Below are 24,594 nucleotides of genomic sequence, written 5' to 3'. Positions count from 1 at the left end.
CATATGATTTAATGACCAAATAGACACGGATGAGTAATTTCATAAAGGATAACAACATCTAAGTAATAACATATAATAGTTGTTTGAGTTTTTTCGTATGATTTTTCAATTTTGACCCAATTTTAATATTTCAAATTGTTAGACATGTTTAAAATAGTTTCAACAATTTTTCGAAATTCCGAAAATTTCTTCCGAATCGGAATGGATGTTTAAATTCCAAAAAACTCGAAAATTTTTGGAACGAAATTAAAAAAGAATTTTTATTCCGAATTTTTTTTAATTGAAATTGGAATCCCTGATTTGGATTCTATCCGTCCGAAAATCAGCACCGGTTCACATAATTTCCTATTGTTATTAATAAAAGCAAGTAGGTGGCGCAGCTTGAAAATCTTACACTAGATAGATACATAGCTTGTACCAGAGGTAATTCACCGAGATTCACCTTTACATTTTCACTTCATATACTCAAAAGTGGGGCAGAGCAGAGCAGACCAAAATCCATAAAGTAAGAGACAGAGAGATGTGCAGCTGCAATATGTTTGATTATTTTTATGAATATTTAAACCAAGCCAGCAGCCCTTTGGAAATTTAACATGGCGTGTGGTTAAGCTAAACACTAAGCGAAGCCAACAGTAGATTTGATGGGTAGGGGAACAGAAGTTACAGAAGCAACCAGACATGCAAAGGTTCCGGAACCGAGGCCTTTGAATAAACTAGATTTCATAAACTGCTCAAGTCCGGTCCTTGCGCTGACAAAACTCCTGTGTTGCTGACACAAGCACTTATATTCTGAAAAGCCTTTTGCAAGCAGCTCTGGCTGATCAAGCTATATAAGGCTTATACAAATACAAAGACAAAGACAAATACAAATACGAGGCTTAAGTGCTTTCACTCTCGAGCTCTGAGCTAAACACAGAGATTGAGAAAGGCTTTTTGGAAAGTGAAAAAGAAGGAGCCGTTACTATTTACAAGAAGAAGAACGTTGAGCATTTGCTTAGAGCGAGGCTCACAGAGGGTTCAAGGAGAAGAAAGAAGCTGTTTGAGAAAAGAAAGAGAGAGCAATGGCAAGTGGGTTCAGGCTAATCTTTGCCACTTCACTCCTGCTCGCACTTTTGGGTTTGTTTCTCTTTCTGGGTTCCTCTGCTTCTTCTTCTTTATTTCCGTCTTTTCGTTTTTCTTTCTTTCTTTCTTTCTGTCTAATGTGCAATGGGGTTCAATGTTGATGGTGTTTCAAGTGTTTGAGCTGAAATTTCTTTGTACTCGAAGTGATTTTTCTCGTTTGCGTTTTTTGGATCTTTGTTTTCATAAAGTAATCTTCTTTGGTTATATGGCGACTAGGCTTTTTAGACCAATCCACACACACATACATAAAAGAAACAAGAAAATGTCGGTGTGTTTTCTTTCAAGTTACTACTTTTGCCCCATTATTGGCCATTTGGACTTTTGGAGTGGAGTGTTGTGATCCTTGAAGAACTTTTGGAGTTTGAAATCATTCAAATTTGTATACTTTCAGCTTGCTTATTAGCTCCAAGGTTCACATTTTTTTAATTATATATTCATCTGGGAAAAGCATACATCAGTTACCAAGTGCTCTAAACTTCTCATATTTTTAGTTTTTATTTTGTCAACTAGGTATATTAACATAAGTATTTATCCTGATAGCCTAATATGCTTATTTGGAACCTTAACTAACGCCTATATCGCACCTAAAGGGGCAATGCTAAATTAATGATTTTCTATTTCAGTTGCTTTGCGTTTGTATTTTTCTCCAGTGGGGTGGTGGACAGCTGGAATGCAATAATTCAGTTTGGGGACCCTATCTGGTTTGGTTGTAAACAACTTGAAATGTGGACAACAAAAGTGTAATTTGCTACCTTCATAAGGTGCACAAGTATTTATTTACTGTGTTTTGGTACCTCTACAAACTCAAGTTATTGAGCATTTGAAAGGGTTCATTGGTGATGCAGTGTGCCTGCTATTTTTGTAATCACAGTAGAACTTGGCTTTAATTCTTGAGAGGAAGCCATGATTCTTGAAAGCCTTATACAATGTAGTATCTTTTGAAATTATTTTGCTGGACATTATGAATTCTATGAAGGGAATTGGTAATATGAACGGTCTTAGTCAATGTAGTATCTTTTTGGCTGTAAGACCTCTGATCCAGTTGGTGTTTGCATATTTGAGTTAATCCTGCCCAATCTTTTTATTCTTTCTTTTCTTTGTTTCTACTGGCCAGCCTGCTGGCAGGCCATCAGTTTACGTATCTCTTCCAAGTTTAATGAATACTCATTTGTTTGAATCTTGTGATCTTTGTTACAGATCTTTGCAGAGGAAGTACCATTGGAATTTGCTATGGAAGAAATGCTGATGATCTTCCTACACCGGACAAAGCGGCGCAGCTTGTGCAGCTTCATAACATTAAATATGTTAGGATTTACGACTCTAACATACAGGTCCTCAAGGCCTTTGGAAACACTGGCGTTGAACTTATGATTGGGGTCCCAAATTCAGACTTGTTGGCATTTTCCCAATACCAATCCAATGCAGACACCTGGCTTAAGAACAGCATCCTGCCTTACTACCCAGCTACGAAGATCACACACATAACTGTTGGAGCTGAAGTTACTGAGAGCCCCAGTAATTTCTCTGCACAAGTAGTGCCTGCCATGAGAAATGTCCTCACAGCCTTAAAAAAGGTTGGTCTGTCTAAGAAGATTAAAGTATCAACTACACATTCTCTTGGTGTTCTGTCCCGATCATTCCCTCCCTCTGCAGGGGCTTTTAATAGCAGCCATGCATCGTTTCTGAAACCCCTGTTGGAATTTCTTGCCGAAAACCAGTCACCCTTCATGGTTGATATTTATCCATACTATGCTTACAGAGATTCCCCATCCAATGTCACTCTAGACTATGCCTTATTTGAGTCATCCTCAGATGTTATTGATCCAAACACTGGTTTGCTATACACCAACATGCTCGATGCACAGATTGATGCTATATATTACGCACTGATGGCTCTGAATTTCAAAACAATTAAGATCATGGTCACTGAGACAGGCTGGCCTTCGAAGGGATCGCCTAAAGAGACAGCTGCAACTCCTGATAATGCCCAAACTTACAATACCAATCTGATTCGCCATGTCATTAATGATACCGGTACTCCTGCAAAGCCCGGAGAGAGGCTGGATATCTATATCTTTTCTTTGTTCAATGAAAATAGGAAGCCTGGGTTGGACTCGGAGAGGAACTGGGGGTTATTTTATCCAGACCAGACAAGCGTCTACAACCTGGATTTCACTGGAAAAGGTTCTGCGGATGTGATTACACAGGCCAATGTTACCAGTTCGAATGTGACGACGTGGTGCATTGCTTCAAGTAAGGCTTCTGAACTTGACTTGCAGAATGCCTTGGATTGGGCTTGTGGTCCTGGGAATGTAGACTGTACCGCTATTCAGCCTAGCCAACCTTGCTTTGAGCCAGATAATACAGTGGCTCATGCATCTTTTGCGTTCAACAATTATTACCAGCAAAATGGGGCTACTGATGTTGCTTGCAGTTTCGGAGGGACAGGAATTAAAGTCGATAAGAACCCGAGTACGTATTAATGGATCCAACTCCTGCTTTTAAACTGCATTTCTTTACTTCATATGTCTGTTCTCTTTTCGTGTATGCATGAAACCATTTTTTTCTTATATGGTGCATGATCAAGTAATTATTTTAGCTGACCATCTTTTACTTGGGGATAACCAAGCATTCCTTAAAACAGAGCGAAGCAGTAGACTAAGTGGCTGGCCAGGTGTATTTGATGTGTATATGTCTGGCTGTAAAGCTAGTTTCTCATTTAACTGCCCTTCCAACTTGCTATCTGGTTCTCCTTATGCATGGCATACTTGGTTAAGTAATGTTGCTATGTGATACTCTTATTTTGACGGGCGGATTTCATCGGAGTGTGAAAATGCATATACAAACCTAAATTATATATCTTGCAGTTATCTTTACAAGTTTCTGAAGTATTCTTGAGAATCTCATTTGAGAGGTCTTCGCAAAACTAATCTTATTTCACTCGTGCAGGCTATGACAACTGCATCTATATGACTGCTGGGTAAGTTTTATACATGCGACATCCCTACAAATTCTGTTTGCCAATGTTGCATTCCATGTTGACCAAGTTTTCTTGTTTTGCAATTCTCATGCAGGAGCAACAAAACTGTGGCAAGTAATACAACAGCAATATCTTCTACTTCATCCTTCGCCACAATGAACAGAGTTCCAACATGGGTGTTTAGTTGCCTTCTAGGGACTTTCATGTTAGTTCTTTCCAAAAGTTGACCATGGCTGAGAGACTTGGATGTTAAAAGCAGTATATATTTTGCTATGGAGACCAGATATTGGTGATTCTTGTATTTCGGTGATTAGGCTATTGCAGGGGTTGGTGTTGGCTTTTGAAACTTTTTCCCTCATTTTCAAGAGGAAGAATGTAATTGCTGAATATCAATCAGCTCCCCAATTTTTGTATAATAGTGCTATATCTTCTGAAGATGGGATGACATGAGTGATATGTTTTTAGCACATGCAGAGGCTTTAGTTAGAAACTAAAGAGTTTGTAGCTTCTGACGGTTGAACTTCACACCTCAATTGGAGAGGAGGAATCAGTTTATTTGTGAGATAAAATCTGTAATGTAGGTTTCAAATGTAAAACTTTGAAGTGCAAGCATGATGAACTAGTCTGTCGATTATGAGCGGTGAGGTCTTTACCTCCTTTCCCTCTCAATTTTTAACACATGTAGAGACTTGAGTTAGAAACTAAAGAGTTTGCAGCTTCTGATGGTTGAACTTCACACCTCAATTGGAGAGGAGGAATCAGTGTATTTGTGAGATAAAATCTGTAATGTAGGTTTCAAATGTAAGACTTTGAAGTGCAAGCATGATGAACTAGTCTGTCAATTATGACCAGCGGGGTCTTTACCTCCTTTCCCTCTCTATTTTGATAGATCTAATTAACCATCCAAACACCTTTAAGACAATACCGAAGTTGTAATTTCAGCAACCGAAAAACACCTACCGTCTCCCCAGCCGATGCCAACCATCATCAAAGCCAATATTACCTCAATCATCTCCCAAAAACCATGCCAAGAAAATATGAACTTTTAATAGTTGCAGATTTGAGCCATTTGATACTCACATGGCTTCAAGTTCCCCTGACTCCAAGGGTGCCACACAAGCATCATACCTTAATTCAAGGTAGAATGTAAAATTAGGTATCATCTATTGTACACCAGAGAAAACATCCAAAGAAAAGCCATGATAAAAATAAGGAATATCTATAAATTCATGCAAATCAATTTGCCACTTTCATTTACTGAAATCCTGTGGACAAGTACCTCACTTGAAAATCATACAATACAATACAATTCATCAAAGGAGTACAAAGACAGTAAGACAAAGACCATAATCAACATTTCTCAAGCTCCAAATTTTGTTTCCACAAGTGGTTCCAATCCCACCACTAGTAATACATGTAGTTGTTTTCACTGCAACCAAACATTTCCAGCAGCAGGGTCAGGGTCAGAGTGAGAAGAAGCAAACTTTAACAGAAACCGGGAACATCCCCTAAATAAAAGAAGACATACCAAGGTCTCTAGAGACCCTGCTCAACCAGATAATCACCAAGCCTTTCAACAATCATATTGCATTGGCCAGGAGTCATTGGCTCATCATAAATGCCAATCAGCAAAGCAAGAGTGCTCTTCTTGACAGTAACACCACCTGGTCCCTGAAATTAAAGTGACCCAAAATCAGATCAGAAACCATGAAAACAAAAAATCAAAATGTATAAGCATCAATGATGTGCATATGGGTTGTGATCAGTATAAAGAATGAATGAGATTAACTTATTAAAGGTACCTTCTTTCCTCTAATGACAGCTCCTGGCTCTCCTTGGATGACCATGTACTTTGTGCCTCCAAGATACAACCCAGTTGGAGCAAGTGAACCAGGTTCATTGAAGTCATTCATAATGCCAGTCACTTCTTCAGGCTTCAACTATACAGGTCAAGCAATAAACATAACACTAATCAATCAAAGCAGTATATAAATAAAAAAAAACATGGCATCCAAAGATGAGATTAGACAAACCAAATCGATTTGATTCAGTCAATCAAACTTTGACTCAGTCAATCAAACTTTGACTTACCCACCAAGATCAAAGCTTTAAGCAAGATGGTATGCACAAAACATTAATATGTGTTTTGACAGAAAGGAAAAAATGGAACCTGAGGGAAAGTGGCGCTCTGGGCCCAAACGCTGCCGTCGTGGCCGATGATGGCGGCGGCAGAGAGGTGGTTGCCTTCAATTTCGCACATCAGATGGTCGTCTACATAGGTTTGCCACGACATCTTTGTTGTTGTTGCTGATTTTGAGGTTTTTTGTTCTTGGGTTTCTGTGTGTTGTGGGATTTTGTGTTATCGAAGTTTTGGGTGTCTGAGAAGGAAAGATCAGCTTTTGTTCAGCCTCTAGTCTTCTATAATGAACAGCAGCGTTGAAACAACGCACGAATGTAGGGTGAGTCTATTTAAATTTAAAATCAAAATTTTACCCCATTTGCCCACACCTTTTTACTTTTAATTCGAATTTTGACCAATAAAGAATATGCTGATTTGCTCCCAAATCCTCAATTGATTTCTGATTTAATATTCAAATTTTAGTTCTTTATTTATAGAAATGATTTCTTATTACACAGTAATGATATGTAATATAAACTTTTGATAAAGGGGAATCTTGTGGAGTTGAACGTATCATCTATGTTAACAATTTAACAAGACAATATTTTAAAACTAACGGTGAATTTGGATGAGGGAAATAAACTTGAGATTTTGACAAAAGTCGGAATTTCTAAATTGACATGAACCAATTCCCATGTTTGGATAAAAAAATATAGAAATTTAGAAATTCCGGGTGGAAAAAAACATGGAATTTGAAGATCATAAATCCAAACTTTAAATTCTATCTAAAAGTCGTCATTTCTAAAATCCCAAGAGAGATTCAGTTTTTAGAGTAATGCTATTTGGACACACAACATTGACACACTTAGTTGACACCTTCTGATGTGTCAATGTATCATTCGTTGAACAGAAAATGAGGAGAAAAGAATAGCAAATGATACATTGACACATCAGCGGGTGTCAACTAAGTGTGTTAATGTTGTGTGTCCAAATAGCATTACTCTAGATAACTTTTCAAATAAAGGTTAAATTCCGTGTTTTATATCCGTCACCAAAACAAGAAACTTTACAAATTATAGAACATTAATTTCCGTCATTTATGAAATCCTTTGTATTTTTAAATTTCCTCATCCAAACACACTGTAAAAGAATGGCTCCCCCCAATATAAAATCATGATCTTTGAATTTTTTTTCCATAACAAATCTCAAAGCTGAAATGAAAATGAAAGAACTTTGGAAAAATTAAAAAGGGCCAGGCCTAGGAGAATCTCTATCCTAGTCGCACTTGTGTTTTTTTAAATAATTGCAACGGATGGTCGAGTTAAAGGACCTAATTGCCTTTGGAAAAGAGTTTGAGAATCCAATTGAAAGTCGAGGATAAATTCAAGGACCCTGAAGCTTAAAACCAACGGAAAAATAAAATAGTTCGACTTTTGATTTGCTCATCATTTCTTATCTTAAGCCTACTAATTAACTTAGATTTTCTGTCCCATCACTTTCCAAAAGAAGAATTATTAATATTATTATTGACTAGATATTCCCTATGATATGTGATGTGAGGAGAGCAACTTGTCATATCTGAGGTCCTCTTGTTTGTTTATACAAAAATCACATCCTCCATGAGGATTCATTTTGCCCCCACCAATAAAACAAAATGATGATAAATATTCTCTTGCCAGCAAAACTAGTATTCATTGAGGTATATAAATTCAGTGTCTCAAATGGCAACGCAAACTGTCTAATATACCAAAACAGTTCCCATCCTCTTCAAACATGAGACACCAAACCTGGAGGATTTATTCTTTGAAAAAACCCACTGGTTGCCAACTAGCAATGGGGAATGAAATGAAAGTGCATCAATGAGATGGCCAAAGGACAAAAGGGTAATAGTTTTTAGATTAGATGCTTCCTCAATCTTCTCTGTATGGAACTTGTTATTTTTATTCATTATTGTAACAAGAATGTAGAGCAAATCTTCAGAAAATTTAAAACAAAAACAACTCAAAAATCAGCACCAGCTAGTCAAATATGAGCTGGCAAGCTTTTGCCAGTCAAATATTCTTTTAAGAATGTTCCAATGAAATACATGACTTAGAAAGGAAAAAAACTACAAACAAGGGATACAGATATTATCATGAAATATCAAGTTTATGCAATTCAAGCAACCAAACAGCTGCTTTTAGTCCTTCTCAGATGGTTATTGTCTGCAACAACTTCAACTTCACCACCAATTTTTAGAGGCTTTTTGGATGAAGGAGGTGCAATCTGGGAACCAAAACCCCAAAAAAGAAAACAAGAAAAGCAAAAAAAATCCAAAATTGAAATACTAGGGTCATGATAGACATATAAGCCTACAGGCCCTGGTCAATGAGGTAATCCCCCAACCTCTCAACAACCATGTTGCACTGCCCTGGAGTCACAGGTTCTTCATAGATTCCAAATACCAGAGCTTGTCCAGTTTTCTTTATAGTGATACCTCCAGAGCCCTACAAAAATCAACCACAGAAAACATGTTTAGTTTAAAACCTGTGCAAAATAACTTCAACCCAATATAAATGAACTGATTGATCATAGGGTTAACTATATGGAGACATATGAGAACGATGGTACCTTCTTTCCACGGATGACAGCGCCAGGCTCTCCCTGGATTACCATGTACTTTGCGCCCCCAAGGTGCAACCCGGTTGGAGCAAGATGACCCGGTTCTTCGAAATCCTTGTTGATCCCAGTCATCTCCTCTGGCTTAAACTGCAATGGAGATGTTAATATAATGAACCCAAATTAAATGCTTAAGCGATCAGCATGCAATGCAGCTACGTCTAAGTTTTTATCACCAAATAGTATAAGATGAAGATTGGACCTGGGGGAAGGAAGAGCTCTTGGCCCAGACACTGCCATCGAGACCGATAATGGCAGCCGCAGAGAGGTGCTGGCCTTGGCCGTCAATGTCACACATCAAGTGGTCATCCACGTAGGTCTGCCACGACATTTTGTGTTTTCTCTGTTATTGAGAGCAGAGTGTGTGTCTTTTGTTTTGCTTGCGTTGGTGTTTGTTGTTGTGTTGTTGCACAGGCTATGTGAAGCGTATAGCTTTGGGAGGATATTATATGGTTGAGGATGGAAGTGAGAGGCTCTTTTTTTACTCTTTGTTTGTTGGGTGGAGTTATTGGTATTGTGAGTTTGGTCACTCCATTATGGCAAAGTATGACAAAGGAAAATTATAAATAGGAAGAGGAGAGAAATGTGGGGAGAGCTTTGAAAGAGAGAAAGGGAGGCTGAGAATGGTGGATCTCATCTGATGGCTCACCCCCATTTTCTCTTTCTCTTTCATATTTTACGCTGTCACTTGTCAAGTTGCCCTTGGTCTTTGCACCATTTCACGATTTTTCCTCTGTTTCTGTTGGGAAAAAATATTGCTATTTATTCCTTTGTTTCTCCATCAAATCTTCAACCCAAATAATATGAAATGAAACCCAGCAAACCCAAAAATATGAACTAAAATTTATGTCTGACTATGACATGGATTTGTAATGGTATTGTTGAGGTGCAGCAATGCTACTGCAATGGAGGGTTGAAAATTGAAGTCGTCGTTGAAATGAAGGCTGAGGTTACGAGTATTGGGCTAACTGATGCATTTGAATGGACCTTAATGAAAATGTTGTGTAAATTAATTCATATCATCTGCTATATGAGTTGGTAACCAAATTTTGAATGGAAATTTGACATAAAATTTTTTCTACACCATTGGCATTCAGAGTTGCTCAACTTATCTAGTTTCTCTCTAAAACATTCTCCCTTTCGATTCACATGTTCAACAAATTATGAAAATTAGTTCTCAGGGGGAAATTTTACAACTTCTGCAACAGTTAGGACCCTATCACCAAATTGCTTCCTTTCTGCTTGTTAGTTTCGTCCTCCACAAAAAATGTGAGAAAGTTGTGACTGGAAAAGTCTCGGCCCCTTGACAGATTAGAATTATCCACTAAGCCGATAAGACCTCCCTCTGAAAGTCGTACCACCAGTACCAGGGGCAGGTTGGGTTCGGCTACTTGGCGGAGGAGCTCCTATCCTCCATCTTGCAACTACTTTATGGCTGTGCAGTAACAGTCAAGAAAATCTATAGGGACAAACTACCTTCAAGTGAATAAGATTAATTGACAAGAATGAGAAATCAATCCCTACTATGTGGTAGACTTGTAATGCCACTATGTATAAGAATGGCAATGAATGGAAAGAGATCATAGATAGACAATGGATGAGCTACATTTATTTAGGTAAGCTAATACAAAGTTTACAAACCTTGACTGCAATGAGCTACAGGTCGAATGCAAGAGACAAGCAAAGAAAAAACTGAAGTTCAAATAGATGATATGCGCGTGCGTGAGAGAGAGAGAGAGAGTGAGTTTATGATAGCTCCTATGGTGCATGAATGCTTACTTTGCACCTTAAAAGAACAAAAAATACTAAAGTAAGGATACACCCATCTCGGAGTCTGTAATATGTTCTTTCCACCTGCCAATGGATGCAACACAGTCAAGAAGTAATACAGATGTCCAGCAATGATTCCCAGCAGATCTGGCATAATTGGGGAACCAAAAATGACGTCCAAAGCAAGCATCGCCCAGGGTAGATAAAATGCCTGCAATCACAATATATAGAAATTGCATGCACCAGACATCAAGAATAAGTAGCTGCAGATACATTACAAAATAGAAGCACCCAATAGCAACGTGAATGTATACCAATCTGCATACCTTAAGTGCCACGAGGCCATATATGTTGACGTTAGCATTTGGAAATTCTCTACTCCAGACATAAACAAGCATGAACACGAGAGATATCCCCAAGAAAGGGGACCAAAATATAGGGATAGCAGATAAAACCTAAAATTTCAAGACAAGAGTAAAAGGTGAAAACAGGACATATGTTGTTGGTGTACAATTAAATGATAATAAGATCCAAGCAAGCTACACCATATGAGACATAATCACATGCACATCAACTTCATTAAGTTGCAACATTATATTTTCCTATCAAACCAAAACATTTGCACTAGCACAGAGTAAAAATGAAGCAAAATCAACCTTTTGAGTTTTAAATCAATTCCAGTTTAATCTCTAAACATCTCATATGATCATGAGCTAGCACAGACACTACAGTTAAACAGATTTTCCCTTCCCTTTCAGAAGAAAGAGATTAAAGTGCAAAAATATATTGAATAACTCACACACCAATAATGTCAAGGCTCCAAATATCATCATCCACAAGAAATCTGCAGTTCGACGCTCAAATGGTCCTTTTTCAAGTTGAACTCCATATCTTGCTCTGTACAGTCAGTAGCATTCTTGTATTAGTTCATGAATAATTAAGTTCCCTTATTGAGAAATCCATGGATCCATTAGTTAAAGCAGAATCAATCTGTCTCCCACTAGATAATGGACTGCATAAAAGGTATAGCACTATGCTTTCTAAAAGGAGAGGTAGCCAAAAAATTTTATAGAGAAGTATCCCATAGAACTATTACTTACATCATCAAGAGGCGAATTCCAAAGTTGATTGAGAAGTTTCCAAGGAAAAAGAAGTTTGTAATCAACCTCCACACCTACAAACAATGCTGAAGTTAAAAAAGAGTTCTATAATAACAACTAAACACAAATATATCAATTTTAAGCAATCTGTACCTGGAAATGTGAGAAGACTAGTTTATGTACTAATGCAATACTTCGAAAATCATAAAGCCCTAGTTGAAAGGCTGTAGTTGCCAATACACAGATGGTCCCATAAGCCTTGCTTATGGGTGGAAGTGAGCGATAGAACCTGAAAGAAGCAAATAGCATATGGTTGTAATGGTCAAAAGAAGCAAATTAAAGCAATTGTCTCTCGAGGGAAAACACTAACAAATGCACAAGATAGCTGGATGATCATAATCAATCACTGTGGACATGAGTGGAGACATTAATATGAAGAAAAAATCATACACTATATTTTCACTAAAAGAGTATAGATCTTGTTTCTGTGCTAACTTCATCCGGAATTCATACACACATAGGAATTCCTAACTCAACTCATCTGGTCAAAGACCACACAAGGTAAGGTCATATGTGTCTTTTCTTCAACATGCTACCAAGTAAAATAAAATCTGAAGGCATACAGATAGGGATGGGCAATGGGTATCCACCACCACCGCCACCGCCACATCTCTAACACCAAACGGGTACCCAATGCCCACTGAGTAGTGAGTACCCATTGCTCATCCCTACTCATGGAGTGATTCATTAAAAATAATCTTAAAAGAAGTGGGGGTTATTCCACTAGACCCAAGTTTTACTGTTTCCAGTAAACTTTGTGGCTACACTGAAAAAAAAGTGAAGCTGCAAACCAGAGCTTCATTCTATCATTGTGCCCATCCAAAATCACACAAAAATGCAACACGTTTAAATCCTTAATAAAACCCACATCTAGCATCTCATGAACTCCTCTCCCATTAAGAATAAAAATATGGGTTTATCATACTGTGCACGTCCCCTCAATCCATAAAATTGTAAGTTCATAAACCAAGTAAATACTGTAAGAGAATTTGGGATCATTCAAGCGTCACACAAACGTAGTTAAATTCAAGTCAAGAATACAAAATTTCAGCTAATACATAACTAAATAAAAGCAACGCAGAATGCAACATGGAACGTGGAACAAGCTCAGTATGATGTAATAACATAAAAACCAAAACCCAATGTATAAATTGAAGTATCAATGGCAGCAAAGAATAACGACTAATAAAAATATATGAATCTTAGAAACAAAGAGAAAAGAAAAAAGAGGGTATTACTCAGCAGGAGAAGACATGGCAGACCCAGAATTTTCTAGCTAATTCCAGTGATATCCCAGTTGAGATCTCTCTCTCTCTCTCTCTCTCTCTCTCGCTCGCTTCAAATAAAATAACTTCGAAATGAAGGAAATTGAAACAACAGTTTCCTCCTCATACAACTACGACCCAACCACCAGAAGCTTCTGTAAGACTATCGCTTTCGCGCACCTTCCTCGGTTATCTCACGCGCGAACCGCTGACAATTGGAATTTGGGTTAGAAATTGGGCAGCGCATTGTTTGGGTTCGGCTTAAGGCCCAAATATAGGTTAGGCCAACTTACTTAAAAGCCACATGTTGGTATGGATCTGGGCCTTGAGCCACTGACCCGCTACTTGATTTAGAATGCACAAGCAAGCACTCGTGTGTATATATGTGGCTATTTTCTTAGTTAAAATACGACTTCGAGTACACGAGTAATTGGTTTTAACCATTTAAGCTACAAACATCTCGACTTTTATGAATTATTCTATTTTTTATTTTTTATTTTAAGGTCTGACTTTATAATAGTAGAGTATGTATGAGAAAAGTTGTACGTAATATTTTATGCCGACAAAAAATTGATGAAGCTTTATCATCACTTTGCACCTAATTGATCATCATGCAATGTCTTATGTGGGGGGGGGGTCCTAAACCTAAAGCATGGTTAAGTTGGTGATTCAATTTCCATAATTTGCGTTTGCTTTGGAAGACAATCAGGGTCAAATTAGGGGTCAAAACTTGTGATGTTATGAGAGAGAGGTGGACCACCCTACCCAATACCCAATCTGAATGGGGAGATAATATAATAGAGAAGAGAACCCAAATGACCTGTCTGCCAACTTCTCATTGATATCATCACCAGCTTGCTGGCTTTGCTTAAATGCTTGCCAGGAAAAACCTTACAAGGAAAGACCAAAATCTCAACCATTTGAAGCCAGCCACCCGAGTTGGTGTTATAACTTAATAATATAACCATGCCCATTCCAAAGGACCAAAGGCCCCAATATGATAATGTCTTTCTGTGCTTTTTTTGGGTCTACCAAACTTTGTCCTTGGGCAAAACTACAAACCAAATGGATTGTCCCTATGTGCTTTTCATAACGTTAGCAGACATTGATTTACATATCAGATTTTGGATGCTTAGGATCCACCATACACAGTGTATGATTTTCAGGTATTACACATTAACAGCTTTTTTAGGAAGAAAATAAAAAGATAAACAACCACTATGTTAATCACAAACGATAAAATTAATATATAATAAACGATAAAAGACATGGATAAGATCAGTTGGTCATGACAATAAATATGCCCCTTACACTCAAGTACAAATTCTCATTCTTGTGGTTTAGAGAACTTCCACCTGTGCAGGCCAACACGGGCAAAAGACCCCCAACCCCCAAAAACGAACTCCAGCCATGAAGGCCAGTCCAGGCAAGGAGTGGGCTCCATTAGCTTGGGCAAGCTGACCTAATGCTGACATCATTGTGATGTCAGCAACTAATTTAAATAACAAAAAAATTGAAAAAAATGGGGGGAAAAAACCAAATAAACTCATAAGTTTTTTTTTAAGATATACCTAGCCATATTCTTCACTTCCCACACCAAAACTTTATACAAATTCATCTCCTCATATCTCATGTGAACAGTGGTCTTTTGCCATGGCAAATGGATGGAAATGCTCTTAGAGTAGTTTAGACTATCGCTTTTATAAAACAAAAAATATATATAAGATTTACTCTCACTTACTTTCGTACTTTACAACGAAATTTGATTCTAGACTACTTACACGTCCATAAAGAAAAGTCTAGAAACCTAGCTTCACATTTTTTGGGTCAAAAGCTTCACATTAGGTCTTAATTAGTGCATGAAATTAAGTTGGTGACCTCACAAACCTCATGATGCTTATATTGTCCTTGAAACACAGAGTAGAGCCAGGATAACATTATTAAGAACATAATAGCTGTTGCTAATTGTTTTTGGCTAATAATTAAGTGTAGGCTTAAAAGGTGTGATGAGAGAGAGAGAGAGGGAGAGAGAGAGGAACATTTGGTAGCGTAGCAATGCAACAAACATCATGGTTTGAATGAGAGGTTGCCAAACAATCTATATGGTATGCCTACACGCTTGCCCCCCACATTGCATTCGCATCACACATAATAAATACGTGTGCCCCACGGTATAACAAAAACAAAAATGCTTTAATTAAAAACAAAAACATTCCAAAATCCCACACACAATAAATTGAGAGAGAAAAAAACATTGCATATGATATGACATTTAATTCAATTCCTTTGAGTCCTCCAATTCCTGTGGACCATCTAGAATTTTCGTAATTGAAACCAAAGTACCAATCTTTCTCTACTTGTTCTTACTTTTCTAAATTGGGTTCTTTTTTTTCTGCAACTTGCCACCCTGTTCTATTCAAATTCCAGTCAGTCTTTGCTTCCTCCTATCACTTTTCTAATAACGAACAAGTAAATTGAAAAAATAAAAGCACCGAAACGTTGATAACACTGTTTTGCTATATCCGACTAATTATATACTGTCACAAGAAAAAATTATCAAATATGGCATATTATGATTAATCGAAAATAGCAAAATAATATTATTCTGACCAAAGACAACTGGCTAAGAAGCTGATTAGACGGTGCCAACAAAATCAGATTCCACGTCGACAGCCTCAGTTGTGTTTTTTTTTTTAATTTTTGGCTCTTTTCCGAGCGAATATAATTTATTGCAAAGACAAATGGTCACGCAATCAAATCCATCCAGTAAGGCTTTGAATGACAACGTGGTGACAGCCTTTACCTAGCTGTACTCTGACCCCACTGTGGGGGTCCTCATCCATTTGCATTTTATCCTTACCCATTTCTTTTTCCCTTTTAACCCCACAAACAAACTAATCAAAATCTTATGATATTATTATTGGACAATAACATGTTAACACTGTGTATTTGTAACTCTCCCTCTAAAGTGGTGGGTTTCGTTTGGGGAACAAAGTGTTGACACGGGGGGGGGGGGGGGGTTACCTAATCAGATTGAATAGTTCATAGATGGCTCTTGGAGTGGAAGAGAATGGCAAAACTATTTAACTAAACATTTCGCGAATCGATGAGGAAACTAGTAGCCAGAAAGCACTTCAATGAAAATGAAACATAAGAACACAAAATCAAAACAAATATACAAAGAGATACTTAGTTAATTAAAATATATGGCAACAAACAAGCATGAGGTTTCTAATTATCCACTAGTGATGATAGAAATTACAATATATGAGTGGACGGTATAGTTAAATATTTCCTATTTTTAGAGGTATATTATAACACATGAATGAGGTATACTACATATTTAATAACGTCTAATCCAGTGAAAAATGAACATCTTAATAGTATGTGTGAGAAAACCAGCATTCCCTTTCTAACTTTGGCAAAATACCACACTATAATACAAAGAGTCAAAGTATATAAAGCTTTGTTAATTAAATCCTAATAAGAATTAAGTGGCATCCAAGAAAAAGACGCCCTTTTTATTTTATTTTATTATTGTAGTGAAAAAGGGTAAATAATTAAACACCAAAAACATCTCACTAGAACCTCACCTGGCGACAATAGAATACAGAGAAGAAACAGAGAACATGCACTTCACAATGTACAAAGCTACAAAACAAGCCATATAAAAGAAGAAAAAAACAAGCCCTCGGAGAAAGTGAAACGTTAAAACTGGTAACATGCAAGCAAATATAACCCAACCTCCATTTTAGTCCTTCACTCAAAAAAAAGCTGTCTCCTTTTCACAATTTGACAAAATCCCATCTTCCCCACCCACCCATCCAACCATACATAAAAACCCACATACAGAGAGAGAGAGAGAGACGACAGACATTCATCTCCATTTGATCAGCAAGAAATCAACAGCTCAGCTCAACAGTAATGGATCCATGTCCATTTGTACGGCTCAATGTGGACTCTCTGGCTCTCAAGCTCCCGCACGCAACCAAACCGGCCGGTCCAGGAGTTCACTCGTCAACCACCCCCTGCTTCTGCGAGCTCAAGATCAAAAACTTCCCTTCCCAAACTGCCCTCCTCACTCTCTCCAATTCACTCAGCGACTCTTCTCCGCCTGACTTGTCCACGTCAGCTCCCGGCTTCCACGTGGACTCCACCTTGCTCCGCCGCCTCTCCGGCAAGCCCGTCACACTCCGGGTCTCCGTCTACACCGGTCGGATGGGCCGGACCTGCGGCGTCACCAGCGGGAAGTTGCTGGGCCGAGTCCACCTCAGCATTGACCTCGACTGGGCCCGGGTCCACCCGACCGTGATCCACAACGGTTGGATGAAGCTAGGGAAGGACCGCGAGAAGCCCTCCGCCAGGTTGCACTTGACTGTCCGGGCCGAGCCGGACCCCCGGTTCGTTTTCCAGTTCGGTGGTGAACCGGAGTGTAGCCCGGTGGTTTTTCAGATTCAGGGGCGGGACATACGACAGCCCGTTTTTAGCTGCAAGTTCAGTGCGGACCGTAACTCAAGATTTCGGTGAGTTTTTCTTGCTTTATGGCGCACTATAGTCGTGAATTATGCACTACAGCTAACGTGAGCTAAGAGTGCTGTTTTAACTGTAAGTAAATGTACAAGTTCTTTTGTTTTTTTTTGTCTTTTTCTGTGTCGTTTTTCATGATATGGGTTTTGAGTTACACATTTTTGGATTGGGTTAGCTAGCCGGTGTCCCACAATCACATGCCAAAGTTGGGTCAGTTTAGAATTTTACGTTTCTTTCATGCTAGAGTCTGTCTTTCTGTGCATCTTCATGTGTTTCTTTCTTTCATGGGTCATGGCTAATCAAAGTTACAAATCAGAGTAACAAAATCACTTGTGGACAATCCACTTTTCATTTCTTGCTATTGACAGCAAGGCCTTTTGTCACATGAAAAAATTAGCATCAGTCTCTATCCATAGTTTGGCTTGGTTTGGAAGATTTCACATGCAAATTTTTTGTGGGCAAGTTTAGATTCTTTTACTTGTTCAGTCCACATTTATGCCTTTTCTGATGATACATTTGTGTCTAATTTGTGAGCTGTTTTGGGTCCTCTGCATATGTCAAAGATTACTGATATAATTAAAAACCCTGCCTCCACCGACCCTGAAATATATAATTCTATGAATGATTTAGTTGTTGCTGAGAGTGGCATTTGGAAGCACAAAACCTTAAAACAGTCAGGTGGCCTGGTAATCTGACTTGGTCAAACAGACAATGCCAACTCCCCAAACTGTATCTTTGGATGGTTGGATAATTGGATTCCCTCCCATGTGCAAGTATATTTGGTCTCAATTCTTACATGTTCTGTTTTTTATTATATTCCTGTTTGACAATCCCTCTCTCTTATTTAATCTTGCCCTTAGACTACTATACAAAATAAATTATGATGATCATAATGGGGTTTTGATCTTGTGTGGAATCTGCAGATCTCTCCAATCCGATTTTACCAGCATGAATAATAGAGGATGGATGAGAACCTTTTCAGGTGATAGAGAAAGGCCAGGAAGGGAGAGAAAGGGGTGGATGATAACAATTCATGATCTATCTGGCTCACCTGTGGCAGCTGCTTCTATGATCACTCCCTTTGTACCATCCCCGGGCAGTGATCGCGTCTCCAGGTCAAACCCAGGTGCCTGGCTCATCCTCCGACCTCATGGCTTCTCCGTCAGCAGCTGGAAGCCATGGGGTCGTCTTGAGGCATGGCGCGAGAGAGGGCCTATTGATGGCTTGGGATACAAGTTTGAACTTGTTACTGACAATGGGCCTAGTAGCAGCATTACCATTGCTGAAGGTACAATGAGTGTCAAAAAGGGTGGACAATTTTGCATTGATAGTAGTTTAATGAGAGATTCTGCATTGAACTCAAGGTCACCGGTAAAAGGGTTCGTGACGGGTTCAACCGTTGAAGGCGAAGGAAAGGTTAGCAAGCCTAGTGTACAAGTTGGAGTGCAACATGTGACTTGCATGGCTGATGCTGCTCTGTTTGTAGCACTATCAGCTGCCATTGATCTTAGCATGGACGCTTGCAGACTCTTCTCACATAAACTTAGAAAGGAGCTTTGCCATGATGAGCAAAATTGCTTTTCCTAAATTAAAACTGGCTCAAAATCATAATCTTCTTTGTCATATCCTGCTGTTGCTGTGACAACCAATTAGTTTTTGCTCAGCTTGAGGCATTGTTGGTTTGAGCACTGAATATGTATATTTTTTCTTCTTCTTTGATTCCCTTCTCTCTTTTTTCCTTTCCAAAATTCTTTCATCGTGATTATTTTTTCCCCACAAATCTTGCAAGTTTTCCCCTATTTGGGAATTGTGAGTGTATCATCTGTTCTTGTTTGATTATTATATCTCATTTTGGTCTTCAAAGAGTGACGACGTTTTTGTGGTTTAGATTCTGCCAGCGGTTTGGGTTTTGTAGATACACACCTTGTGATGGGGAATTTCTCTTATTAGTACAGTATTGTTCTATCATACTTGTACAACAAACTTACCAATTGCAACCTTGAGGCATGACTTGGCTAAGGCGTGTGCCCGCCGTTTACACCCGAATTCATCTTCTATGTACATGAGAGTAGTTTAAAATATCGCTTTGTCCAAAAAAAAAAAGAGAAGACCGGATCAGGTTAAGGTCAAAGAAACCCTTGTTAGTGTTTGATTAATAACATAACTCCGGGATATATTCACATGTTGAGCTAAATTTGGGTAACTAGATGAGCATATTTTATCCTGATCAAGTTTAGGTCAAGCGTCAGGTCCAAATTAAAAGCTTCGTGTTAATCTTATAATTAGCACAACTTACATCTCTAGTGATAAAACACTTATCCTAACTAGGTATATATATAACTTTGATTATAACCCTTACATCCTCTTAGTGAAACTAGTTTTTGTTTGTCTTTTAAAAAAAGAAAAACTATTATCGAATTCCGAGTTTAAAAAAAATCCGTGGATATGATTTATTTTCTAAATTTAATTTAAGAGCAAATTTTAGTTTTATTTTTATTTTCGAAATTATAATTATTTTAATAAAATAATTAAAAAAATTACTTTAAAAAGTTTCGTTTCAGAGAAACACAAAACAAAAGAAGAAAAAATAAAAGTTTATCGGTAACAAAACTCTCCCTCCATTTCGACCCTTCACCTCTGAAAGACCGAAACCAGAAAGCTCTTTCCGTTCTCCGCAAAGACCTTTCTGGGTTTTCCGTCAACAAAATCAATGGCCTCCTCCGTCCACCACCTCCTCCTCATCATCAACCTCCTCATAATCCCAACCACATTATTATCCCAATCCATCATCCAAATGCCTCCGAGACGACACCGCATCACGGACGACAACCTCTACTGCGACAGCTGGCGATTCTCCGTCGAGACCAACGACGCCGGAACCTGGACCAGCATTCCGTCTCGGTGCGTCGCCTTCGTCCAGGACTACATGACCGGCGACCGGTACCTGTCCGACTCGGCAGCCGTCGCGAATTACTCGCTGAGCTTCGCTCGGGGGGTTCAGATCGGAAGAGATGGTAAGGACGCTTGGGTCTTCGACATCGATGAGACTCTGCTCTCCAATTTGCCCTACTATCAGGCGCATGGATTCGGGTATGCTTGATTGGTTTACAGCCGTTTGATTTGTGGAATTTCCTTATCTCGGCGTTTTTTACTTTTCTTGATTTGTTGGATTATTACCGCGAAATGAATTGTTGTGGGGTTAGGAACGCTTTGCCTTGCTGTGGTAGGTGGTGCAATATACATGTGATTGATTGGTCATTGGCAGGTGGGTTAGCCAATGAGAGGTTGTAGTTAGGTCACTGTATTGTAATGCGTGCTAGGGTACAAGCCCCCCCTGGAAAAGCAGAAAAGTGTAATTCCTTTTCTCTTTTGGAGCAAACAGGGTGCTGCATTGCATTCAGCTATAGTCCAATTTTGATGTGGCAAAATGGTGAAAATGAATGCATGAAATTGCATGCATATTGAATTTAGAAATGTTAGTCATGCATAACATAATCATGCAACAGCTTGTGTTTAAACAGGGCATTAAGCATTAAATCTTGTTTAAGAGTCTCATAGGTAGTATTTTAGTTTCTTTAAGCATGCATCATTTGTAGCCTCCTCTTTTATTGGTCATTTGGTTTGCAATGCTTGTAAAAGATGATGCTGCAAATACCCTTTTGGTTTGTGCTAAACATGTATCTTTTTTGAGGTAGCATTTATGATAATGAAAAATGAAGGCCTAAAGGGGAAGAAACAACTGTTGCATCTTAGAATGCAATTTTGTTGGGGGAATTTCAACTTCTATTATGTGCCAATGTTGAGAAGCAAGTCAGGACAGCTCTTCACCCAGAAAACTTATCATGTGAAATATGTTTGCACTTATGCTGTAGTTTCCATGTTTTTGAGAAAAACTAGGGTTGCAAAAACTAGCACATTGTTCATTGCCTTCAAGTCCCCAACCTCAATCTCAGCAATGGGAGTTCCACTGAAAATTCTGGATTTAGTTCATATTGTTCGATTTCCCAGCAGATATTTTTAGCTGGTTTTATGTACCTTTAACAAGAGTGAGTTACACAGAGGATTATTAGACTACATCAATGCTTTTAGCCTTCTTAATTGATTAAGTTTTTCAATGATATCAAGAAATTGACTAGACTGGGTCTATATTCTTATGGACATAGATCAGTGACCTTCGATGAAGCATCTTTTGATGAGTGGGTGGATTTGGCTGAGGCCCCTGCTCTCCCAGCTAGTTTGAAATTATACAAGGAGCTTAAGAAATTGGGTTTCAAGATTTTTCTGTTAACTGGGCGGAGTGAACATCAGAGAAATGCCACAGCGAAAAACCTTCTATATGCAGGTTACAACAATTGGGAGAGGCTGCTACTGAGGTACATGGGCTAAGTTTCTTCCTTTTTCTTTGTTCCTTTTTCAAACTATGAGGCAAAATACACATGGTATGAAGAAATGAATTACAGTACAAGGATTGCTGATGATTTTTATTAAATGATACAGAGGACCTTCTGATCAAGGAACAACGGCCACTGTCTACAAATCCGAGAAGAGATCAGATTTGATAAACGAAGGTTATCGAATTCACGGGAGCTCGGGAGATCAATGGAGTGATTTGTTGGGTTTTGCAGTGGCCCAACGATCCTTTAAACTTCCAAATCCAATGTATTACATTGCCTAGCAAAATTGTGTGTAACATAATCACGTTGTTGTATTATTTTACCCCTTATGTTCAGTGGCCGCCATGATATTCATAATTGGTTGCCAATGCCATTAGTTCCTTTGGTTAATTTCCAGCTGGAGAGACGCCTTGTATTTGTGTTCATCTTTTCAAGTGGTAGCAATCTTTTTCAGCAATGACCGATAAAGATGATTTTAACTAGTTATTTAGTTTGGCTGCGATGATGAAGACGAAAGCTATTAAATTAGAGCATTGTTAATAGATGTCACGTGACACAAGCTGATAAAAATATAGGCTCAAAAGATCACAACATAATATATTCCATAAGAATGTCACATGACAAGAAGGGTAAAACCATTTTTATAATATAGGCTAATTTTTGCTCATGATTCTTCTTCTTAAGTTCTACCGCTGGAATTGAATGCTAATCATAAACATTTTCTGGACAGACTTTATCCATTGGAGTCTCTGAGACTGATATTATTATTATTTTTTCAGATGCAGAGAGTTAAATAAAGAAATAAAATTGAGATTCAGGGAAGGTCAAATCATAATTGCTATTAATTAATAGATAAGCCATTTTCACCAAACCTGTTGTACAAAGACTGAGCTTGGCTAGAGAGACCCGCAAACAAGAGGCTTTGAACCAGGGATTCTCAGACAATTCAACCCACCTCCTGGAATTAAGGAGCACTCTGGCTGAGGTCTCTGCATATTCCTCCCAGGAATGCAATTCAATGAAAAATCAAACCCCACATTTCTGTAGAACAATTTGGCACATTCCTGGCTGAACCCAGAAAAGAAATTGTAAGCAACAGTCAAATTCACAAGGCTTTTCAAAGAACACACCATCTCTGGAAGAACCCCAGATAGCTTGTTGTGTCCCAAGTTGAGAACTTCAATGTCTTGCAGACATGAGATTGTGTCTGGCAGATGGCCCATCAGTGAATTGAAGCTGACATCAAAAACTTGAATGTCTGTGAAGAGCCCAACTCCCTCAGGAATGCAACCTGTTAACTGGTTGTTGAGAAACAAAATCTCCTTCAGTTTAGTGCTCATGAAGCCAAAACTAGCTGGGAAGTTCCCACTGAACTTGTTGTTAGCTAAATTGATCACAGAAGCTTGGGAGTTCCCCAAACTTTCAGGAAGTCCACCTGCAAATTGGTTGTTGTTGAGAAAGATTGCATCTAGTCTCCTATTGAAGAGATCTTCAGGAATGGGCCCCGAAAAGCTGTTGAATCTGAGGTCTAAGTAAATGAGGTTTGGAATGTATAATGTGACTGTAGGGAAAGAGCCTGAGAAATGGTTGTTGCTGAGGTCCAGCTCTTGGAGTGAAGTGAGGTCCTTGAAAGTGTCAGGAATTGTGCCTGAAAATCTGTTGCTGTTGAGGTGAAGGAGAGACATTTCAGTGAGAAAGGAGAGTTCTTTGACAAGAGTGCCTTTGAGATTGGCATGGTTGAGATCTATACCAGCAACAACAGGGCCAGAGGCTGCAGAAACTTCATATTGAGAATCTGCACAAAAGACCCCTTTGTAAGAACACACATCAGAGCCAACCCAAGTGTCTAAAATTTTTGATGGGTCTTCAGAGATGGCTGATTTCCATGCCTGGAGAGCAGTGTAAGCTCTGTCAAGCCCTGAAGCTGAAGATCCAGATGGGACATTTGGGCCATTTCCATTGATACCTCCACCAATCCAAACTCCACCACCGCCACCACCACCAACAGGGCCAACATTAACACCAACACCACCGCCCACCCCAAATCCAGCTTCTATAGGAATTACACTCAGTAGGAGAAGAGCTAGAAGCCACCACTTCTCCATTTTCAGTAGAAAAACACTAAAATATGCTTGTTTGATAGGTTTTTTCTTTTTGGACGAAAGCTTGTTTGATAGGTTTACTTGTAAAGTTGTCCAAGTATAGTTGCAGCATTGAAGAGAGAGAGAGAGAGAGAGAGAGAGAGAGAGAGAGTAGGAACTGGTGGGTTTGTAATTTGGGCTTGAATGCTAGCTTTATTTATAATTCTTTTTTTGTTTTGTTTTTGGTTATTACTTTTCTCTGTACTCATGTTGACTTGTGAGTGATGCAGTGCTGTTCATGGTGATAGAACAAGTTTGTCAGTAGGTTGGTCAATTAGTAAACTCACACAAATAAATGAACTGGGTAAAATTAGTGGCCATGAACTCATTATCAATCACACACTGTAGCTTGATCTTAGTCATTCTTACTTAGCACAAAGTTCAGCCAAAAAAGAAAGAAAAAGTCTTTAAAACTTATAATTCAGATAATATTAGCATTTATCTTTGTACCTTCTCCT

At 38.6% G+C, this 24,594-nt stretch overlaps 7 protein-coding genes across 8 annotated transcripts; 3 read left to right on the top strand and 4 right to left on the bottom strand.

Annotated features, from left to right (window-relative positions):
* Positions 1 to 629: 629 nt before the first annotated feature.
* Positions 630 to 4,569, top strand: LOC110751102 (glucan endo-1,3-beta-glucosidase 13). Of its 2 annotated transcripts, XM_021951532.2 has the most exons (5): positions 633 to 1,116; positions 1,746 to 1,883; positions 2,320 to 3,594; positions 4,072 to 4,102; positions 4,197 to 4,569. In XM_021951532.2, the coding sequence occupies exons 3-5, from the start codon at positions 2,490 to 2,492 to the stop codon at positions 4,327 to 4,329; spliced, it is 1,269 nt and encodes a 422-aa protein (XP_021807224.1). In that variant the 5' UTR covers positions 633 to 1,116; positions 1,746 to 1,883; positions 2,320 to 2,489; the 3' UTR covers positions 4,330 to 4,569. The 2 variants fall into 2 exon arrangements, with proteins under 2 accessions (XP_021807223.1, XP_021807224.1); XM_021951531.2 differs by lacking the exon at positions 1,746 to 1,883 and having other exon boundaries at positions 630 to 1,116.
* Positions 4,570 to 5,302: 733 nt separating this feature from the next.
* LOC110751108 (profilin) lies at positions 5,303 to 6,552 on the bottom strand. Its single transcript, XM_021951538.2, has 4 exons — positions 6,273 to 6,552; positions 5,905 to 6,042; positions 5,631 to 5,773; positions 5,303 to 5,531 (listed from the first exon to the last, which is right to left on the bottom strand). Exons 1-3 carry the CDS (start codon positions 6,393 to 6,395, stop codon positions 5,639 to 5,641), a joined length of 396 nt encoding a protein of 131 aa, XP_021807230.1. The 5' UTR covers positions 6,396 to 6,552; the 3' UTR covers positions 5,303 to 5,531; positions 5,631 to 5,638.
* A 1,688-nt stretch (positions 6,553 to 8,240) lies between these two features.
* Positions 8,241 to 9,493, bottom strand: LOC110751117 (profilin-2). Its single transcript, XM_021951547.2, has 3 exons — positions 9,082 to 9,493; positions 8,832 to 8,969; positions 8,241 to 8,707 (listed from the first exon to the last, which is right to left on the bottom strand). The coding sequence occupies exons 1-3, from the start codon at positions 9,208 to 9,210 to the stop codon at positions 8,573 to 8,575; spliced, it is 402 nt and encodes a 133-aa protein (XP_021807239.1). The 5' UTR covers positions 9,211 to 9,493; the 3' UTR covers positions 8,241 to 8,572.
* Positions 9,494 to 9,912: 419 nt separating this feature from the next.
* DER1 (DERLIN-1) lies at positions 9,913 to 13,207 on the bottom strand. Its single transcript, XM_021951574.2, has 7 exons — positions 13,048 to 13,207; positions 11,903 to 12,038; positions 11,750 to 11,823; positions 11,453 to 11,546; positions 10,976 to 11,104; positions 10,700 to 10,860; positions 9,913 to 10,314 (listed from the first exon to the last, which is right to left on the bottom strand). Exons 1-7 carry the CDS (start codon positions 13,062 to 13,064, stop codon positions 10,197 to 10,199), a joined length of 729 nt encoding a protein of 242 aa, XP_021807266.1. The 5' UTR covers positions 13,065 to 13,207; the 3' UTR covers positions 9,913 to 10,196.
* A 3,553-nt stretch (positions 13,208 to 16,760) lies between these two features.
* LOC110751104 (DUF1005 family protein (DUF1005)) lies at positions 16,761 to 19,464 on the top strand. The gene is made up of 2 exons (XM_021951534.2): positions 16,761 to 17,597; positions 18,525 to 19,464. Exons 1-2 carry the CDS (start codon positions 16,999 to 17,001, stop codon positions 19,186 to 19,188), a joined length of 1,263 nt encoding a protein of 420 aa, XP_021807226.1. The 5' UTR covers positions 16,761 to 16,998; the 3' UTR covers positions 19,189 to 19,464.
* A 701-nt stretch (positions 19,465 to 20,165) lies between these two features.
* On the top strand, positions 20,166 to 22,420 carry LOC110751080 (HAD superfamily, subfamily IIIB acid phosphatase). Its single transcript, XM_021951501.2, has 3 exons — positions 20,166 to 20,691; positions 21,765 to 21,974; positions 22,099 to 22,420. Exons 1-3 carry the CDS (start codon positions 20,312 to 20,314, stop codon positions 22,274 to 22,276), a joined length of 768 nt encoding a protein of 255 aa, XP_021807193.1. The 5' UTR covers positions 20,166 to 20,311; the 3' UTR covers positions 22,277 to 22,420.
* Positions 21,893 to 24,279, bottom strand: LOC110751079 (leucine-rich repeat extensin-like protein 2). The gene is made up of 2 exons (XM_021951499.2): positions 22,868 to 24,279; positions 21,893 to 22,491 (listed from the first exon to the last, which is right to left on the bottom strand). The coding sequence occupies exon 1, from the start codon at positions 24,098 to 24,100 to the stop codon at positions 22,892 to 22,894; it is 1,209 nt and encodes a 402-aa protein (XP_021807191.1). The 5' UTR covers positions 24,101 to 24,279; the 3' UTR covers positions 21,893 to 22,491; positions 22,868 to 22,891.
* Positions 24,280 to 24,594: the final 315 nt, after the last annotated feature.

Source organism: Prunus avium, chromosome 7 (genome assembly GCF_965620075.1).
Source record: "Prunus avium chromosome 7, drPruAviu1.hap1.1, whole genome shotgun sequence".
NCBI classification, from domain to species: Eukaryota; Viridiplantae; Streptophyta; class Magnoliopsida; order Rosales; family Rosaceae; genus Prunus; species Prunus avium.
The sequence above is the reverse complement of the archived record's forward strand: the minus strand, read 5'-3'. Positions and strand labels throughout refer to the sequence as shown.